This window comes from Xenopus laevis, chromosome 1S (genome assembly GCF_017654675.1).
Source record: "Xenopus laevis strain J_2021 chromosome 1S, Xenopus_laevis_v10.1, whole genome shotgun sequence".
In the NCBI taxonomy this organism is placed as follows: Eukaryota; Metazoa; Chordata; class Amphibia; order Anura; family Pipidae; genus Xenopus; species Xenopus laevis.
In genome coordinates, this window is record NC_054372.1 from 39,982,765 (window position 1) to 39,999,972 (window position 17,208).

Here is a 17,208-nt window from a genome sequence, read left to right on the forward strand (position 1 = left end):
TTGGGAGCACATGAGAAGTTAAAAAAAGAGTATCTGATACAACTAAACACAAAAAAGGCAAGTTGTCCCTAATGACTGATTTACCTGAAGAGGCTCCTTTAAAGGAGAAGGAAAGTTTTGTTAAACTTGATGGTGCCAAAAGTTAGGCACCCCAAGTGATGTTATTTACTTACCTGACACCCCGGACCGGTGCTACTATCAGCAGAAACCTGCAACAGCCCTGGGTTCTTCCATAGAGCACCACAGAGCGATCATCTTCCTGCTTCTTCTGTCTTCTCGTGGCAGCTCATGCGCAGTAGTACGAAAAGTCGAACTTTAACAAAAATATTTCGTTCTACTGCTCATGCATCTCCCCTGGGAAATTTGAAAAGAGAAGTAAAGACAATCGCTCTGTGGTGCTCTATGGAAGAACCCCATGCTGCTGATAGGAGCACCAGCCCAGGGTGTCAGGTAAGTAGATACAATCACTTGAGGGTTCCTAACATTTGGCACCTAAGTTTAAATTCCATTCCTTCTCCTTCAACTACAGTTCTGAATATGAGAAAATGAGGAGTAGCTTTTAATTAAATTGAGGTTATGACCCCCTTTCTTGTAGAATGCTTTTGTTATGAGATGTTTGAAATTTTGCAGCTTTTTTTTGTTTTTGTTGTATAAAAAGTTAAGACTTTAGCTGTGGTCAATATATTCTGGGGAAGATGGAAGCCAAACTGTGGCTATAAGGAACAAGATGGATTATAAAGTAGTGAGGGTATTTTGTGAGGGGTGATTGAGAAGTTAAGAGGTTGAACTTGTTCCACATTTGTATATTTACATTTTTAATTATGCAACTTAATAATTTCAGGTGTGGGATTTACTTTATGGAAATTTTGGGACTTTGAGTTTTCTAAAGGGTATTTTTGTGATTTGGAGCACCATGCCTTAAAGCTTCATAAAACATTTGAACATTAAATCAAGCAATGGGTTCTTTTTTTTCCACCAACATGGATTTATGATAGTTTAGTTATCGACAAGCACAAGGTACTGTTTTCTTATTACATAGAAAACAGAAATTGGACCTCAATAAGAAATGTTTGCTGATATAGCACTCTATGAGAAATGGCATTTCAGTATTTTAGAGTTTTCTAGATAATAGATAATGAGTTTTATGTATACTAGATGCTATAACTGTTTTATTTAACTGCAAAGTCAGAGGTTTATGCCAGAATAGATTATCGATGATAACATGCTTAAATACCAGGGAATACATTAGAGTTGCAAGAAGAACTGAAAAGGTGGATTGTTGCGTCAGTGAAAGTGGTGGAGGAGATGCAAAAGCAGGTCTCAACTAAACATCTCTCAACTGTTGTCACAGAATGTAAAGCAGACAAGTGCCCTCCAGAAACGTAACTAGAGGGGGGCGGGCCCTGGTGCGTGATGCGCAGCCAGGCCCCCCTCCATACGAGATTTTCGGCCCGAATTTTAGTGGCGCGCATGCTGCCGGGGGGCACTTAGGGGGTGCGGCCCTGGCCTGCTCGCACCCCCTGCTCCCCCGGTAGTTCCACCACTAGTGACCTCTGGTCATTTTTGAGGAGTCAGATAGAAAATGGCTCTTCTGATATTAGAGCACCATGCCATGTTTTTAAACTTTGATTCATGGCTTCTTAATTTATTTCTTGCTCCTATAGAAATAAATCATTGTTCTCCCAGAGTGGAGCACAATAATGTTGGCTTCTTTCAGTATGCTTTTGGATTTTGCTGCAGGTGAAAATTTTCCCTAACTGCATGGTTTGTTTTTGACGTGGAAGGTGCATGCTGACTTATTCTCCTCTATACTCTCTTCCTTATTAGTTTTTCCATGCCTGGTGAATTTATTCACTCATCACTAGAGATTGGGAGCAAGTGAAGGGACATGCATATGGGAGCAGCTGATGCTAACTTGTGAGATAGATGAATGAGTCTATCATTTGCATTTAGAACAGATAAATGTGTGTAAATGTATTTATGTCAACTTGCTTCTGTGTATCCTCTCACATTCTACACACTTTGAAAGGCCTTTTTGGTCAGGTCAAAGTAACTGCTCAAACACATTTAGCTGTTTGCACACAAGTGAAGACATATATATAATCCTTCATAATACGAGGCAAGCAAAATTAATTTGGAAGGTATAAACCACTGAATTTTTTTACATTCAACTTAGTTAACCCCATGTTAAAATTAAGAATCTGCCCTAACCCAACTAATTTACGATCTTTTAACAGCTAAAGCCAACAACCACTTCTCATTACCAATACTGCTCGATCTTTCAGCTGCATTTGACACTGTAGATAATCCTTTTATTCTTCAATCCGTCCATTCACTTGGCTTTTGTGACATGGCCCTGTCCTGGTTCTCTTTTTACCTCACTAATCATTCCTTCAGTGTCTCCTACAATGGAGTAGCATTTTTTTCCCTACCTCTTCCTCAAGGCTCTGTCCTGGGCCCCTTATTATTTTCTTGTACGGTTTCCAATACCACCTCTTTGCTGACAATGCTCAGATCTATCTCTCCTTTCCTGATCTGAACCCAGAACTCCTAACTCGGGTCTCCTCCTGCCTGTCCATCTCTACTTGGATGTTGCAATGCTACCTTAAATTAAACCTCTCTAAAACGGAAATGGTTCTCTTTTTTCCAACTGACACCTGTAACATCCCAGAAGTATCTATCATAGCTAACAATTTTAATATCATCCCATCTTCCCCAGTGCCTTGGAGTTATCCTAGATTTTGCCCTGTCCTTCACGCCTCCTATCCAGTCTCTTATTAAATCATGTCACTTTCACCTAAGGAACATATCCAAAATATGATAATTTAACACCCACGATGCTGCCAAAATTCTTATTCACTCTCTCATCATATCACGTCTAGACTACTGTAATGCTCTATTAATTGGCCTTCCCCTCCAGTCGACAATGAATAGGCTTATACACCTCAGCAACTGCTCCTCTTCTGCCATGCCACTCTGCCAATCCCTGCACAGGCTTTAGCTGCCTTATAGAAAAAAATTCAAATTAATGACCCGGACATTTAGAGTACTTCACAACTATGCCCCACCCTACATCTCTGAACTCATAGCTTACTATGCTCCTCTACTGACCTGTTCGTCCACTCTCCTCTCATTACCTCTAGTGATGGGCGAATTTATTCGCCAGGCATGGATTCACAGCCAATTTCTGTCTTTCGCTGCCCAAAATTCAAAATTGGCAGGAGCATAAAAATTGACACGTTTCAAAATTATTTGGACTCCCATTGACTTTAATACATTTTGACAAAACAGTCACAGGTATAAAAATTGTTGCGTGAATGCCTTTCGCAATTTTTTTTACCATTTTGCTAGTTTTTACACCCATCCCTACTTACCTCCTCTCATGATTGTATTCAAGACTTTGCAGGGGCTGCACACACTTATGTAAAGAAGCCTACCCTCACTCTGTTTAGCTACCAAATGTAATACCATAGGCTACATCTCTCACGTACTTAATTCTGATCTTGCCCACTCCCACACTTTGTGTCTCATTCCCTTCCCCTTTAGATTGTTAGCTCTTTTGCTCGGGCATTCCTCACTTTTTATACAGGTATTGGTCATGATGTATGTAACTCTGTATGTTCTATGTATGTAATTCATGTGACTTCTTTGTATAAACACATTTATCTTACAGCGCTGCAGAATATGTTGGTGCTCTAAAAATACATAGTTATAAAAAAGTAGGGATGTAGCGAACTGTTCGCCGGCGAACTAGTTCGCGCGAACTTCGACTGTTCGCGTCCGCCGAATGTTCGCGAACGTCGCGCGACGTTCGCCAATATGTGTTCGCGTTCGATTCGAACAAAAATCGTTTGACCATTCGACCATTCGATTCCTTCGACCGCTAAAATCGAAGGATTTTCGTTCGAATCGAACGATCAAAGCCATTCGATTGAATGAAATCATTCGATCGAATGGTTTCGATCGTTCGATTCGAACGAAAATCCTTCGATCGAACGATTAAAATCCTTCGATCGTTCGAATCGAACGATTTTGCGGATGTTCGAAGTTCGCGAACTGTTCGCGAACTGTTCGCATTTTTGCCGGTGTTCGCGAACGGCGTTCGCGAACACATAAACGGCAGTTCGCTACATCCCTATAAAAAAGGTCAATAGAACTTAGTCAGTGGTATATGCCATTAAGACTAACGCTAGAACATCGGAAAATTAAAAGAGGAAAACTTGAAGAACATAATTTTGCAAAAGCTCAACAATTTTTGAGAGGTTTTACTTTCTACTAAAATGCAATAATCACATACTGTATTGCAAATGTAACTTGATGTGATATCAGATAATATACCTTTGGGCCTCAAGGTAGAATATTAAATAATTAAGTCTTCTGGAGAAAAATGTAAAACATACTCATCCTGAAAATAGGTTTTGATTATATGCATTTTCCATAGTTTTATGGTCTGGGATGTGCTGTAACCTGAGTGATCAAACAGCATAACACTAGAAATGGTTCCCAGGTTGTACATTTTTCAGTCCCCTTTTCCCACTGGCATTCAGAACAATATTTCACCTCAAGTATCTTTTTCAAAATGTTAGTGTGCAATTTTTGTAGTTTGTCACAATTGAAATTGAAAATGTCTTCTAACTAGAGAAATAATAGATACAAGCAATAGATAACTTTTGCTCAAAATGTTTATCTCAGGCAGGACCACATGTGGTGATTTCATTTGCACTGCTTCCTTGTTGCTGCACATCACTCCATCATTGAGAAGTGACCATTAACATATGCTAATGATAATTTATTTACATGCTGTTGTATGAGAATCCTTTACTGTTCCTTGTCACCTTTCATCTTGGCAGTAGTGCTTTGCACTAGTCTAGCAGTAGAATAGCACATGCAGTACATGGAGCAGTTACATCTGAGTGTTAGTCTTACTCAATTCAATTCATGTGTGCTTCAAGAGTAGGAAATGGCTCTTTGCAGCCCCAGGTGTGCGCTGTACCCTGGGTAATTAGACACAATTCAACAAAAACAGCAGCACTCCGGTGATTTGAAAAAAGTGAGTCTTTACTTAAAGGCATACTGTCATGGGAAAACATTTTTTTTTTCAAAATGAATCAGTTAATAGTGCTGATCCAGCAGAATTCTGCACTGAAATCCATTTCTCAAAAGAGCAAACAGATTTTTTTATATTCAATTTTAAATCTGACATGGGGCTAGACATATTGTCAATTTCCCAGCTGCCCCACGTCATGTGACTTGTACTCTGATAAACTTCAATCACTCTTTACTGCTGTACTGCAAGTTGGAGTGATATCACCCCCTCCCTTTTCCCCCCCAGCAGCCAAACAAAAGAACACTGGGAAGGTAACCAGATAGCAGCTCTCTAACACATGATAACAGCTGCCTGGTAGATCTAAGAACAGCACTCAATAGTAAAAACCCATGTCTCACTGAGACACATTCAGTTACATTGAGAAGGAAAAACAGCAGCCTGCCAGAAAGCATTTCTCTCCTAAAGTGCAGGCACAAGTCACATGACCAGGGGCAGCTGGGAAATTGACAAAATATCTAGCCCCATGTCAGATTTCAAAATTGAATATAAAAAAATCTGTTTGCTCTTTTGAGAAATGGATTTCAGTGCAGAATTCAGCTGGAGTAGCACTATTAACTGATGTGTTTTGAAAAAAACATGTTTTCCGATGACAGGATCCCTTTAAAGTGTCTCAAGGCAATGCTTCTGGCCTTTATGACCGTTTATCAAGCCTAGTAAGTGTTAGTCTTACTTTAACTCAAATTGCGGGGAAGATTTATCAAGGCTCAAAGTGAAAATTTAAATTTTTTATGGCCAAAACTGTCAAATTTGACTAGGGAACTGTTTTTTTTTTAAAAATTCAAATTAGATTTTCGAGATTTATCATACACTGGCCCTTTAAGAACTCGAATTTGACTACCCGCCACCTAAAACCTCCCAAATTGCTGTTTTAGTCAATGGGAGATGTCCTGGGATCAATTTTGAGTTGTTTGTAGCCTTCCTGACATTTGAATTTTTCGGAGAAAAAACTCAAAGCGAGTTTTTAAAACTCTATTCAAATTCGATTCGAGTTTTCGGGTTGATCCCAGTTTAGGTCAAATTTCGAGTTCCTGGTTTTTAAAAACTCTCAAGAATTCGAAATTCAACCTTTGATAAATGTGCCTCTGCATGTGAACAACTCAGTCCCCTCCCCCATTGCCCTATCTCCATGCTCCCTCCTTGCAGCATCTATTCAGTTCAAAAGTTTCCCTGTTTGTGTACCTAGCATAAAACTGCAGAGTTGCACAGCGGGGTTCACAAGTGCCATCTTTCCCTGTCTTAAGATCCTCTTCAGTTATCCATCACAGATCTTGCAAGAGCATGCTTAATTGAATCTACGTCCAAAAATGGCTTCAACTGCGCATGCCCCTACAAGATCCATACAAAACAGAAACTTGAACATAATAGGATACTTTAAACAAGTTTTGTTTTTTCAAGTTTATTTGTTATGTATAGCTATTGAAATCATTTAAAGACATGACAAACAAGAAATATTAAAGACAGGTGGTTGTATTTGCAATCTGCATTATCAAACTTTGAAAACATTTCATTTTTCCGATGTTTATTGAAGTTTCATGTCATGGAAAAATAAACACCTGCAAATTCATTTACTCTACCCAAGTCTAAGCACAATCCATTAAACTCAGTAGAACAATAAAACAAGTTTAAATATCCCAAAAATTACTCTAGTGGCAGGAAAAAGATGGAATTTATTACAACAAAATGCATATTAATATGGAGCATGTTGCGTGGTGCAAGAGATACCCAGTATCAGTATCAGTATGGTAATACCTTTCTTTATACAGGTATGGGACCTATTATCCAGTATGCTTTGGACATGGGTTTTTTTCTGGATAATGGATCTTTCTGTAGTTTGGGTCTTTGTACCTTAAGTCTACTAGAAAATAATTTACATATAATAAACCCAATTGGATGGTTTTACCTCCAATAAGGATTAATTATATCTTAGTTTGGATCAAGTACAAGGTACTGTTTTATTATTACAGAGAAAAAGGAAACCATTTTTAAAAATTTGGATTGTCAGATAAATCTCTATGGGAGAGGTCCATCCTGTAATTCAGAGCTTTCTGGACAATGGGCTTACGGATAATGGATGCCATACCTGTAGTATGAAATTAACATTTGGATTGTCAGATAAATCTCTGGATTGTCAGATAAATCTCTATGGGAGAGGTCCATCCTGTAATTCAGAGCTTTCTGGATAATGGGTTTACGGATAAGGGATCCCATACCTGTAGTATGAAATTAACATTATCCAGAAGAATTGTTAGAAGTATAACTTCTTTGGCAAATATCACCCTGAAGCTGTAAGGCCCTACTTTAATGGTATTTTTGCTGTAAATTAATTTATGATTTACAAGTGCAAATCATTGAGCATTTCTTTAAGGCATCTAAATCCGTTGTATAATGGTAGCATCAAAGTACATCATTGCTCGTCCCCTATTACAGAGAAAAAGGAAACTATTTCAAAAATTTGGATTGTCAGATAAATCTCTATGGGAGAGGTCCATCCTGTAATTCAAAGCTTTCTGGATAATGGGCTTACGGATAATGGATCCCATACCTGTAGTATGAAATTAACATTATCCAGAAGAATTGTTAGATGTATAACTTCTTTGGCAAATATCACCCTGAAGCTGTAAGGCCCTACTTTAATGGTATTTTTGCTGTAAATGAATTTATGATTTACAAGTGCAAATCATTGAGCATTTCTTTAAGGCATCTACATCCGTTGTATAATGGTAGCATCAAAGTACATCATTGCTCGTCCCCTTTCAATGAATTATTTAACAAAAAGTGAATATTTTATTCTCTTTTGAAATATATATCTAAGAAATATATATCTAAGAAAGCATTTTGCATAAGTTTCTGTAAATTGATACTTTGAAGTTGTGCACTAGAGCAGCAGATTCTTGGAATTGTGATGTTTTGGCAGAACGTCCAGGGTTTTTTTCATTCATGTTTTTAATAACTTTAGTGGCATTTGTGGTTTTAGAGAAAATTAGTTAATTTGTGGCCTCAAAAACTTCTAAAAGTACACAAATTAAATGGGCCTCATAGATAATATTTACTGAACTTCCTTTTTTCTCTTTAGTATAGGGCAAAAGGATGGCTTTATGTTCCAGGAGCATGTTGCAGAGTAGGCACTGATTCCATAGTATCCCAACTTGCATTTCATTAGGACGCAACCACCCACCACACTAAAACTTTTACTTTTTCTATGCTCATGGCAGCCATTTGAATTCTTCTAGTTAATTTATAAAAATGAAAGATCAGGTCATGTAAATTATTTTCCACTTTCAAATAAAATTACAGTACTGACGACTTGCTCATCAAAAGTCAATGGGGCAGATTTACTGAAGGGCGAAGTGACTAAAATTAGCGAAAATTCACTAGCGTGACATCATTTTGTTACTTCCCTGGTTTACTAACAGGCGCAGGTGTAACTTCGCTAGCGAAGGAGATAGACTCTAGCAGTAATTCGCTCCCTTACGCCTGGCGAAGTTGTGCTCTGGCGAATGGACGTAACTATGCAAATTCACTAAGATGCTGATTTTACTGAATGTTACCTCTTGCGCCAGACTTGCCTTCACCACCTCAGACCAGGCGAAGTGCAATAGAGTAAATAGGACTTCCTTAGTTGAACATTTTTCTAAGTCCCAAAAAAATTCTGACGACATTTTTCAGGGTCATAGGCTGCAAAAGAGCATACATTTTTTCTGGGGTACCCGGCTTCCCCCCTACATTTCCTAACATATGGCACATAAACTATACACTGGGCTCATGTGTAGGGCAATATAACAACTCTATTTTATTTTATTAAGGTTTCCAGGGCTTTTGTAGTGTAATGTATTTGCTGCAACATATACGTCCATTTAACTTTAACTTCCTGCTGTATGTAAATTAGCTAACGCTAGCGCAACTTTGCTTCACTTGCCGCAGTAACGCTAGAGATACTTCGCCAGAGTTCGGCGTCCTGGATGCAACTTCGGATTTTAGTGAATTAGTGTTGTCTGGGCGTATTTACCCCTGGTGAAGTGTGCTATGTGAGCAAAGCGGACGCTAGTGAAAAATTCGGCGCTTAGTGAATCTGCCCCAATGCAATAATGCCCAATGTATTGCATTATAATAGACTTCATCAGGGGAAGAAACTATTCTCCAAAGAAAGCTTTCCGTAAGGAATCTTGTATGATATGTAATTTGAGGCACCATGCCTTGTTTGATAAAAATCATTTAAATATTAACCCCACTTTATCCTACACCCATCTGTAACTTGCAGTAGTGCAGTGAAACAGGACCCTTATATGTGACATGCCTCTTGAAAAATCAAATGTTGTATGCCTTGTTTTGCTTCCAATATGAATTTATGTAGCTTAGATAGGATCAAGTACATGGTACTGTTTTATTATTACAGAGAAAAAGGAATTTTAAAAACATTTGCATTATTTGCTTAAAGTTAAAATGAGACGTCCTTCCTATAATTGGGACCTTTCTGAATAATGGATTTCAGATAAGGAATCCCATACCTGTAATCTAAAAGCATAAAAGCATTTAACATGAACTTTGCATAATTTGTCCTAACAACAATTCTAAATTTCTAGAAAGCGTTTTGGTTAATTTTTTTGTATTCTTGATGGCATCTACGTTAACATTAAAAAAAATAAAAATTTAACAATATATGTACTGTTGCCCTGCACTTGTAAAACTGGTGTGAAACACTACTATAGTTTATATAAGCAAGCTACTGTGTAGCCATGGCGGCAGCCATTCAAACAGAGGTGACAGTAGATCGTTCTGAAGAATCCCATTGTGTACTATTTTTATATTTTTATTACTTTGATTGGGGGTAATATTGTTCCTTCAGTGTTATTGTTGTAAATTTTTTTGAAAATGATTATTATAATTTTTTTTTCTAGTATGAAGGAAGCTGGACTAAGCTATAAATACTGGAGAGGTGTACCACTTTCATCCAGCTGTAAGCAATGCCCTATAATAAACACAAATCCAGTGTGTGGATCTGATGGACATACATATTCATCACAGGTAAGTAATATATTGCCAGACTTACTTTTTATTTTTCTACTAAAACACAGTTAAATGATCTTGCAGCAGGAGGTTAGTACATGAAGAGGCAGGTATACTCGTTTAAGGCCAAACTGTAGCAAGTCATCCAACATTCTTATAAAATCTTAATTTGAAAATTTGCTGAAAATGTTTTAGTGTGGGAAGTCATTTTTTTATAATGGATGTATATGGGGACACTCTTGCTTGGGAGAAGAAATAAATCCTTTTTTCCCATTGGAAACATTTCTTCTTAATGAAGGATATTTTATAGCTCGGAAAAAAGTGGAAAAAGATCAAGAATGTTTCTTACATTTTAGTAAAAAGTAAAGGCCATTAAACATATCCAGTTTGGTAGTAAGTGCATTCTAGTAAAGATAATATGGAAATTAAGGTGAGTACATTCCATTTTAACAATAGGGGGCAGATTTATCAAGGGTCGAATTTTGAAGTAAAAAATACTTCGAAATTCGACCATCGAATTAAAATACTTCGACTTCGAATATCGAAGTCGAAGGATTTTTCACCAAATTTGGCCATCGAACGATCGAAGTAAAATCAAACGATTCGAACGATTTAATCATACGATCGAACGATTTTACTTCGATATGTAAAGACTTAGAAAAATGCATTAGAAGGTCCCCATAGGCTAACATAGCACTTCAGCAGGTTTAATTTGGCGAACTATTGAAGTCTAAGTTTTTTTTAAAGAGACTGTACTTCAATTATCGAATATTCAAACTATTTTACTTCAAATCGAATTCGAAGTAAATCGGAAGTCGTAGTATCCTATTCGATGGTCGAATTTCAAATTTTTTTACTTCGAAAAATCCTTCGAATTCACTTCGACTCTTGATAAATCTGCCCTTGGATGTCTTCCATTGGACCAGTGAAGGACAAATGGGATTCAATAATAATTGAACTGTATTTATCCTACACCTATCTGTAGCTTACAGTAATAGAGTGAAACATGACCCTTACATGTGACACGCATCTTGAAAAACCAAGGGGCTTATTTAGCAAAATCTGAGTTTGTGTGAAGTTAGAGGCTTTTTCCCTTCTTTGTAAAAAATGTGAATGCTACATTTAGCTCATTTTATTTAAAAATCTGAATATAAAAAACTTGATAGAAAAAATGTGAATAGCTTGAAGTTTTTCGAATACATGTGTTTTAGCTAAACAAAAATTTGGTAATGGTTGGTAAATCTCCCCACAAGTGTTGTATGTCTTGTACTGAGGTTAAATATCTGCCTTGCCAGTGATATTCTGGTGACTTTTTGGGACAGTATTTGTCCACAGATTACCCCTATATTCTTTATTCTTTAAAGCTAATGAAAACGATGCGGAATTAAAATGTAATGCAATTGTTACAGAGTTTAGGATATCAACCTCTACTAAAATCTACAAAGTGCAGGCAAAATCAGCAATGTCAGGGTGAAAACATACATGACATCTAAAAACTCAGTCAAGAGTCTGCCAACCCTTGGAATGTGCTTAGTCATATTAATATGTATTATTTTGTATCTTCCAACTTACGTGTTGTGATTCTGCCAGTTTCCATATGGCAGTTTTTCAATATCACCATCCATTCCATCTGTTCCCTTTTCAGTATTTTAAACACAAATCCTTAAACAAAGGAAACACTTCTAGAATGTGAATAGGGGAATGGGATATGTTCTGTTTAAATGTTCTGTTAAAATATAAAATAATATATATCAAATAAAATTGGTTTTGTGTGTTCATAGCAAATGCCAATTTTATTAAGGGGAGAAAACTGAAAATGATAATTTTTTTATTCAGTCTAAAGGTGGCCATACATGGATAGATCCGCTCGTTTGGCGATGTCGCCAAACGAGCGGATCTCCCTCCGATATGCCCACCTTGAGATGGGCAATATCGGGCAGATCCGATCATGGGCCCTAGGGCCCAACGATCGGATCCTAGCATTCGGCAAACGGGCAGTCGGATCGCGGGACCGCATCAACGAACAGATGCGGCCGCGATCCGACGGGATTTTTAAACCCATCCGATCGAGATCTGGCCGACTTTCGGCCAGATCTCGATCGGGGAAGCCCGTCGGGGGCCCCCATACACGGGCCAATAAGCTGCCGACACAGTCTGTCGGCAGCTTTTATCGGCCCGTGTATGGCCACCTTAAGAAAGGTGAATATGTTTCCACTGTAGGACACGAGGTATAGTTTATATACTGTACATAATTTAAAAACTGGGTAACTTAAGGGTGCCAACCATCGAAACAGTAGTAATATTTTCTCTTTGCCAAAAATTCACGAAAACTGCAAAAAATTAGCCAGAACGCATTGGTCAACAGGTGTTTTTTCACATGACACTTTTTAATCCAATTTACAGGAGTAAATTCTAGGAGAGTAAGTACCTGTTCCCTTAAGGTACAAGCAGGTCATTTTGCATATTGCCCCATTGTTGATAAATGAAGTTATAGTTTTCTATCTTTAGCCTGTGCTTCAAAAGAAACTCGTTGTTTAAGCTCCCTAATGTTAATCATTGCTAAATTTGTAACTTCCATAAAGCTCTGAAATGTGGGAATCCATTAAAGTAAACACAAATTTTGTACTGATTTACTTTTTTTAATGTTTTAATGAAACAGTATGTGGCTTGTACTTGATAGTAACTAAGCTGCATCAATCCGTGTGGGCAAAACAATACTTTTTCAGTAAAACTAGAAATCGCAAGCATCCTAAATCCTGTACCTATACTTTACTTTTAATTTGGTTCTGATGGAGCACAGACAGATAAACAGGAGTCAACTTTGCTTTATTATGAAATGTATTATATGGTACAGATTTTAGAAACATAAAACATCTGTGATTTATTTTAAAATGTGTGACTTGATATAGATAATATAGAGCATAAATGGCTGAATATGGGGATTGCAAACTCTTTGATAAATGGAAGTCCATGGCAAATGTTCTGCATCAGTTTGAAAGACATAAAAATCTTATACTCTTTGGGGGTTTTTAAAAATGTGTGGTTTTCTAATTTTTTTTAAAAAATGCTCTAAATATTTGATATTTATTAAGTGTAAAAACCACAAAAACCTCTAACACCAAACTTCACCTGTTAACAGTTGACAATGTGCTATAGAAGTCAATGGGACTTTTAGAGGTTTTCATATTTTATTGCTAGGAATTGTCTGAAGAACTATTTTTAGAGATTTTCAAGGTATTTGAATTTTTTAGTGCATTGTTCAGCATAATTTTCCATTTGTTTTTTTTATTTGGGTTTTTTAATAAATCTTACGACATTCATAGTTTGAGTTTGTGAGTTTAGTCATGGTTTCAAAAACCGCAATCTTTTTTAGTCAATCCAGATGGAAGTGCTCACTGTTACAATTGTGATTCTATAGAGCAAGGTCATATGAGTGACTACACATAAGAAAAATTCCTTTCTACCAGAGACAATATTTTTGTGCTATTTGACTTTTGCTACTAAAAGATTCTACTTGTGCTCCGTCCATGTTATAGGACCAACTCAGTACAGATGCACGTGGCTCAGCTCAAATAAGTTGTATGGGGCTGATGCAAAATATGATACTTAAATATTATAGCAAAATCAATATTAACAAGATCCTGGGGCCTAATATACCAATTGACTGGTGGAAAGTTGGTGTAATACACTAATTAAAAATGGATTACAGTCTCAACCTGACAGTTCTAGGCCTACAAGTCTGACATTTGTTGTAGGCAAGCTATTGAAATGTTTGTTAAAGTGGTGGTTCACTTTTAAAGGGAAAGTAAAGTCTAAAATAGAATAAGGCTGTATCTCTACACAGTTGCAGACTGCTCTACAGGGAAACAAACAAAGCTGCTTGAGTTTGCTTTGAGGAAGTAAGGTGGGGGCTCCCCCTACTGTTCATAAGTATGATTGTTTCCCTACAGAGCAGTTAGAGACCGTCTGACAATACCAATCCACAGCAGTAAATGAAGGGAGAATTTCACTGCATACAGTCAGTTTTCTTGTAAAAACGGTACACATTTTTTAATTAAAGTACTGTATATTGGAGATAGGTTTCTTTTTCATTAAAGAAAGTAAAAATTGGATTTTATTTTTTCCCTTTACATGTCCTTTAAGTTACATTATAGTATGTTATAGAATGGCTAACTCTAACTAACTTCATTGGCCTTCATTTTTTCTTTTTTTTATAGTTTAAGAATTATTTGCCATCTCCTTCTTACTCTTTCCACCTTTCAATGGGGGTTACAGGCGCCATCTTAAAAAATGTCTCTTATTCATATTTCAGTCTCTTATTCAAATCAATGCATAATTGCTAGGGTTGCTAGCAACCAGATTTTGACAAGGGTTTTTTTGCCATAAGAGCTGCAAAGTTATAGGATTCTCTCCCTGAAAATATTGAATTGGTATATACTGTACATTAGATAGTTTTAAGAGAAGGATGAATGGCTTTTTAGAAAGTGATACAAAAAATGTATAGAAATTAACTCTCAGTGCAAAGTCAAACCAGCAACTGGTCAAGTTGCCCTTTTGGGAGTCAGGAAAGAAGATTTGGAGAGCCTTCAGACTTTTTTTGAGAGTTTCTTTTTACCATCCTCTAAATCAGTGATCCCCAACCAGTAGCTCGTGAGCAACATGATGCTCTCCAACTCCTTGGATGTTGCTCCCAGTGGCCTCAAAGCAGGAGCTTATTTTTAAATTTCAGGCTTCGAGGGAAGTTTTAGTTGTATAAAAACCAGGTTTACTGCAAAACAGAGCCTCAATGTAGGTTTACAATCCTCATAGGGGCTACCAAATGGCCAATCACAACTCTTATTTGACAACCCAAGAAAAATGTTCATGCTTGTGTTGCTCTCCAACTCCTTTTACTTCTGAATGTTGCTCATGGGTTCAAAAGGTTGGGGATCCCTGCTCTAAATCAACAGTTAGGCAGGTTTAAAATTGATACAAATGGTTTTTTTCAACCTCCTATACCATGTTACTCCATTTCATTTAAGATAAAAGTCCTTCCCTTGTTAGAATGACAAGAGAACTTAAAAAGCATGGTACCGCCTATACAGTGGAGCAACTATCTTGAAGAATATCATCTCAGTTGACGTTGTCTACAGGGGTTGACTGATTTTAAAGTATTATTCCAATCATATGTGTGCTTATTAGTGATGGGCAAATTTCTTCGGCAGGCTCGAATTTGTGGCAAATTCACTGCAGGCGAATAAATTCGCGAAACTGCCGTCCAAAATAAATTTAATACTGGTGACCATTTTTTTTTTCACCTGGGACATTTTCACCGGCCCCTTAAAAAAAGAGACGTTGGTGCTTTGCGAATTCTTCGCTGTTTCAAGAATTTTTCGGCAAAGCAAAATGGGACAAATTCGCCCGTCACTAGTGCTTATCAATAGCTATAGAAATAGGGCATCACTCCCACTGGGGCTGTAAGGGGAAGAAAATGTTCACACCTTGGAAATAGTGGCATATTCTTTAGCTACCTCACTGGCACGTATATGAAGCTGCCATGGATGTTCTGGCTTCAATATTCAAAATATGTTGTTGTAAATTCAAATCTATGATTAAAAAATAATTCTGTAAGCTCGATCTTACAACTGGAAAGCAAACTGTTAAAATTCAAGAACACTTGAGAAAATAGCACATTCTTCAAATATCCTGCTGTTTATAAAGTATTTTAGGTCACTTAGCTCTTATTACTTGACATTTGCTATAATTACTGAAATTCTGTAGAAGCCCTAAAGTTTTTATTAATCATTGTAGGTAATAGAAGCAGAAGAGTTTAGGTTGATGGCACTTCCTGATAGCTTTGCCTCCTTCAGGTATATTTTTTCAGCTCCAGTACTAGAAGTTGTTGGCCTAAATATCTGCATAAGGGCAATGTTAGATGGTTCCCATCGAAGTCAGTTAGAGGGGGTATGGGTAATATATAGCACTAGACCTTCACCTTTTAAATGCATGCCCAAGAGGCACTTAGTTGATAAGTTATATCTGGGTAAAACAAACATTCATTTTTCATGAGAATTTACCCAATGTTTCTTAAAAATAACAAAAATGACAATGCAAAAAAAGTAAAGGTAAAGTCTACTAATAACTAGAGTGTATTTCCTTTTTAATTGTAAAAATGTGCTTACAATACTCAGCATTAATAAAATATTTTTTAAACCTTTATTCACTTTCCTTCTCCTTGGTTTTTATTATGACTACTAGTTACCTTGTCATTGTTTGGGGTAGGAACTTGCATGCTTCACATTTTATTCTAAAAATGGGACCAAATTTGTTGGCTTCTTTTTAAGCCTCCATTATTTGTTACCCTTAAAAAGATTTTGGAGGTGTTTCCTCTATTTTTTTTTTACATATTATCCCCATTGAAAAGCTATATAATATGCTCCTCCCTCTATCACTCATCCATTTTACTATTTATTACTTACAGTTCATTTAATCAATGTGCCATTGAGAACAGCAGAAAATTTGATTTGCTGATTTTTGACATGCTTTTTGGGTATTTCCCAGGATGCAATGCTACATCACATTTGGTATTTTAAATGTATTCAAAGCAGAAACACTATAAACATCAAAACTATAAATGTCAAATGCTTTTTAAAAAAATATGAAATTCTTTGCAAGGTTGCTTTACCTTGTGCTCTAATAGAAAAATATTTTCCGTCCATAAAAAACTGTAAAAATACGAACTGGTTTCAAACGACAAGATGTCACAAACAAGTGACATCTAGTGAGCTGAATTAATTATTTTACGTAAACAGTTAACCGTTTCTTGTAGTCCTAAAACATATACTGTAGAATTCATGCATCTACATAAAAATAAGATAAGTGATGAACAGCATCTTGATTCATGTATACCAGTGATCCCCAACCAGTAGCTCGTGAGCAACATGTTGCTCCCCAACCCCTTGGATGTTGCTCCCAGTGGCCTCAAAGCAGGTGCTTATTTTTGAATTCCAGGCTTGGAGGCAAGTTTTAATTGTATAAAAACCAGATGTACTGCCAAACAGAGCCTCCTGTAGGCTACCAGTCCACATAGGGGCCACCAATAGTCAATCACAACCCTT

General features: G+C 36.9%; 1 protein-coding gene across 4 annotated transcripts in view; it reads left to right on the forward strand.

The window, feature by feature from the left end:
- The window catches only part of LOC108706636 (testican-3), a 124,381-nt gene that overhangs the window by 81,206 nt on the left and 25,967 nt on the right, over positions 1-17,208 (forward strand). For all 4 annotated transcript variants that reach the window (XM_041579527.1, XM_018243223.2, XM_041579528.1 and 1 more), the window contains one exon: positions 10,003-10,129. In XM_041579527.1, the coding sequence (XP_041435461.1) occupies positions 10,003-10,129 (127 nt within the window). The remainder of the gene's footprint in view (positions 1-10,002; positions 10,130-17,208) is intronic.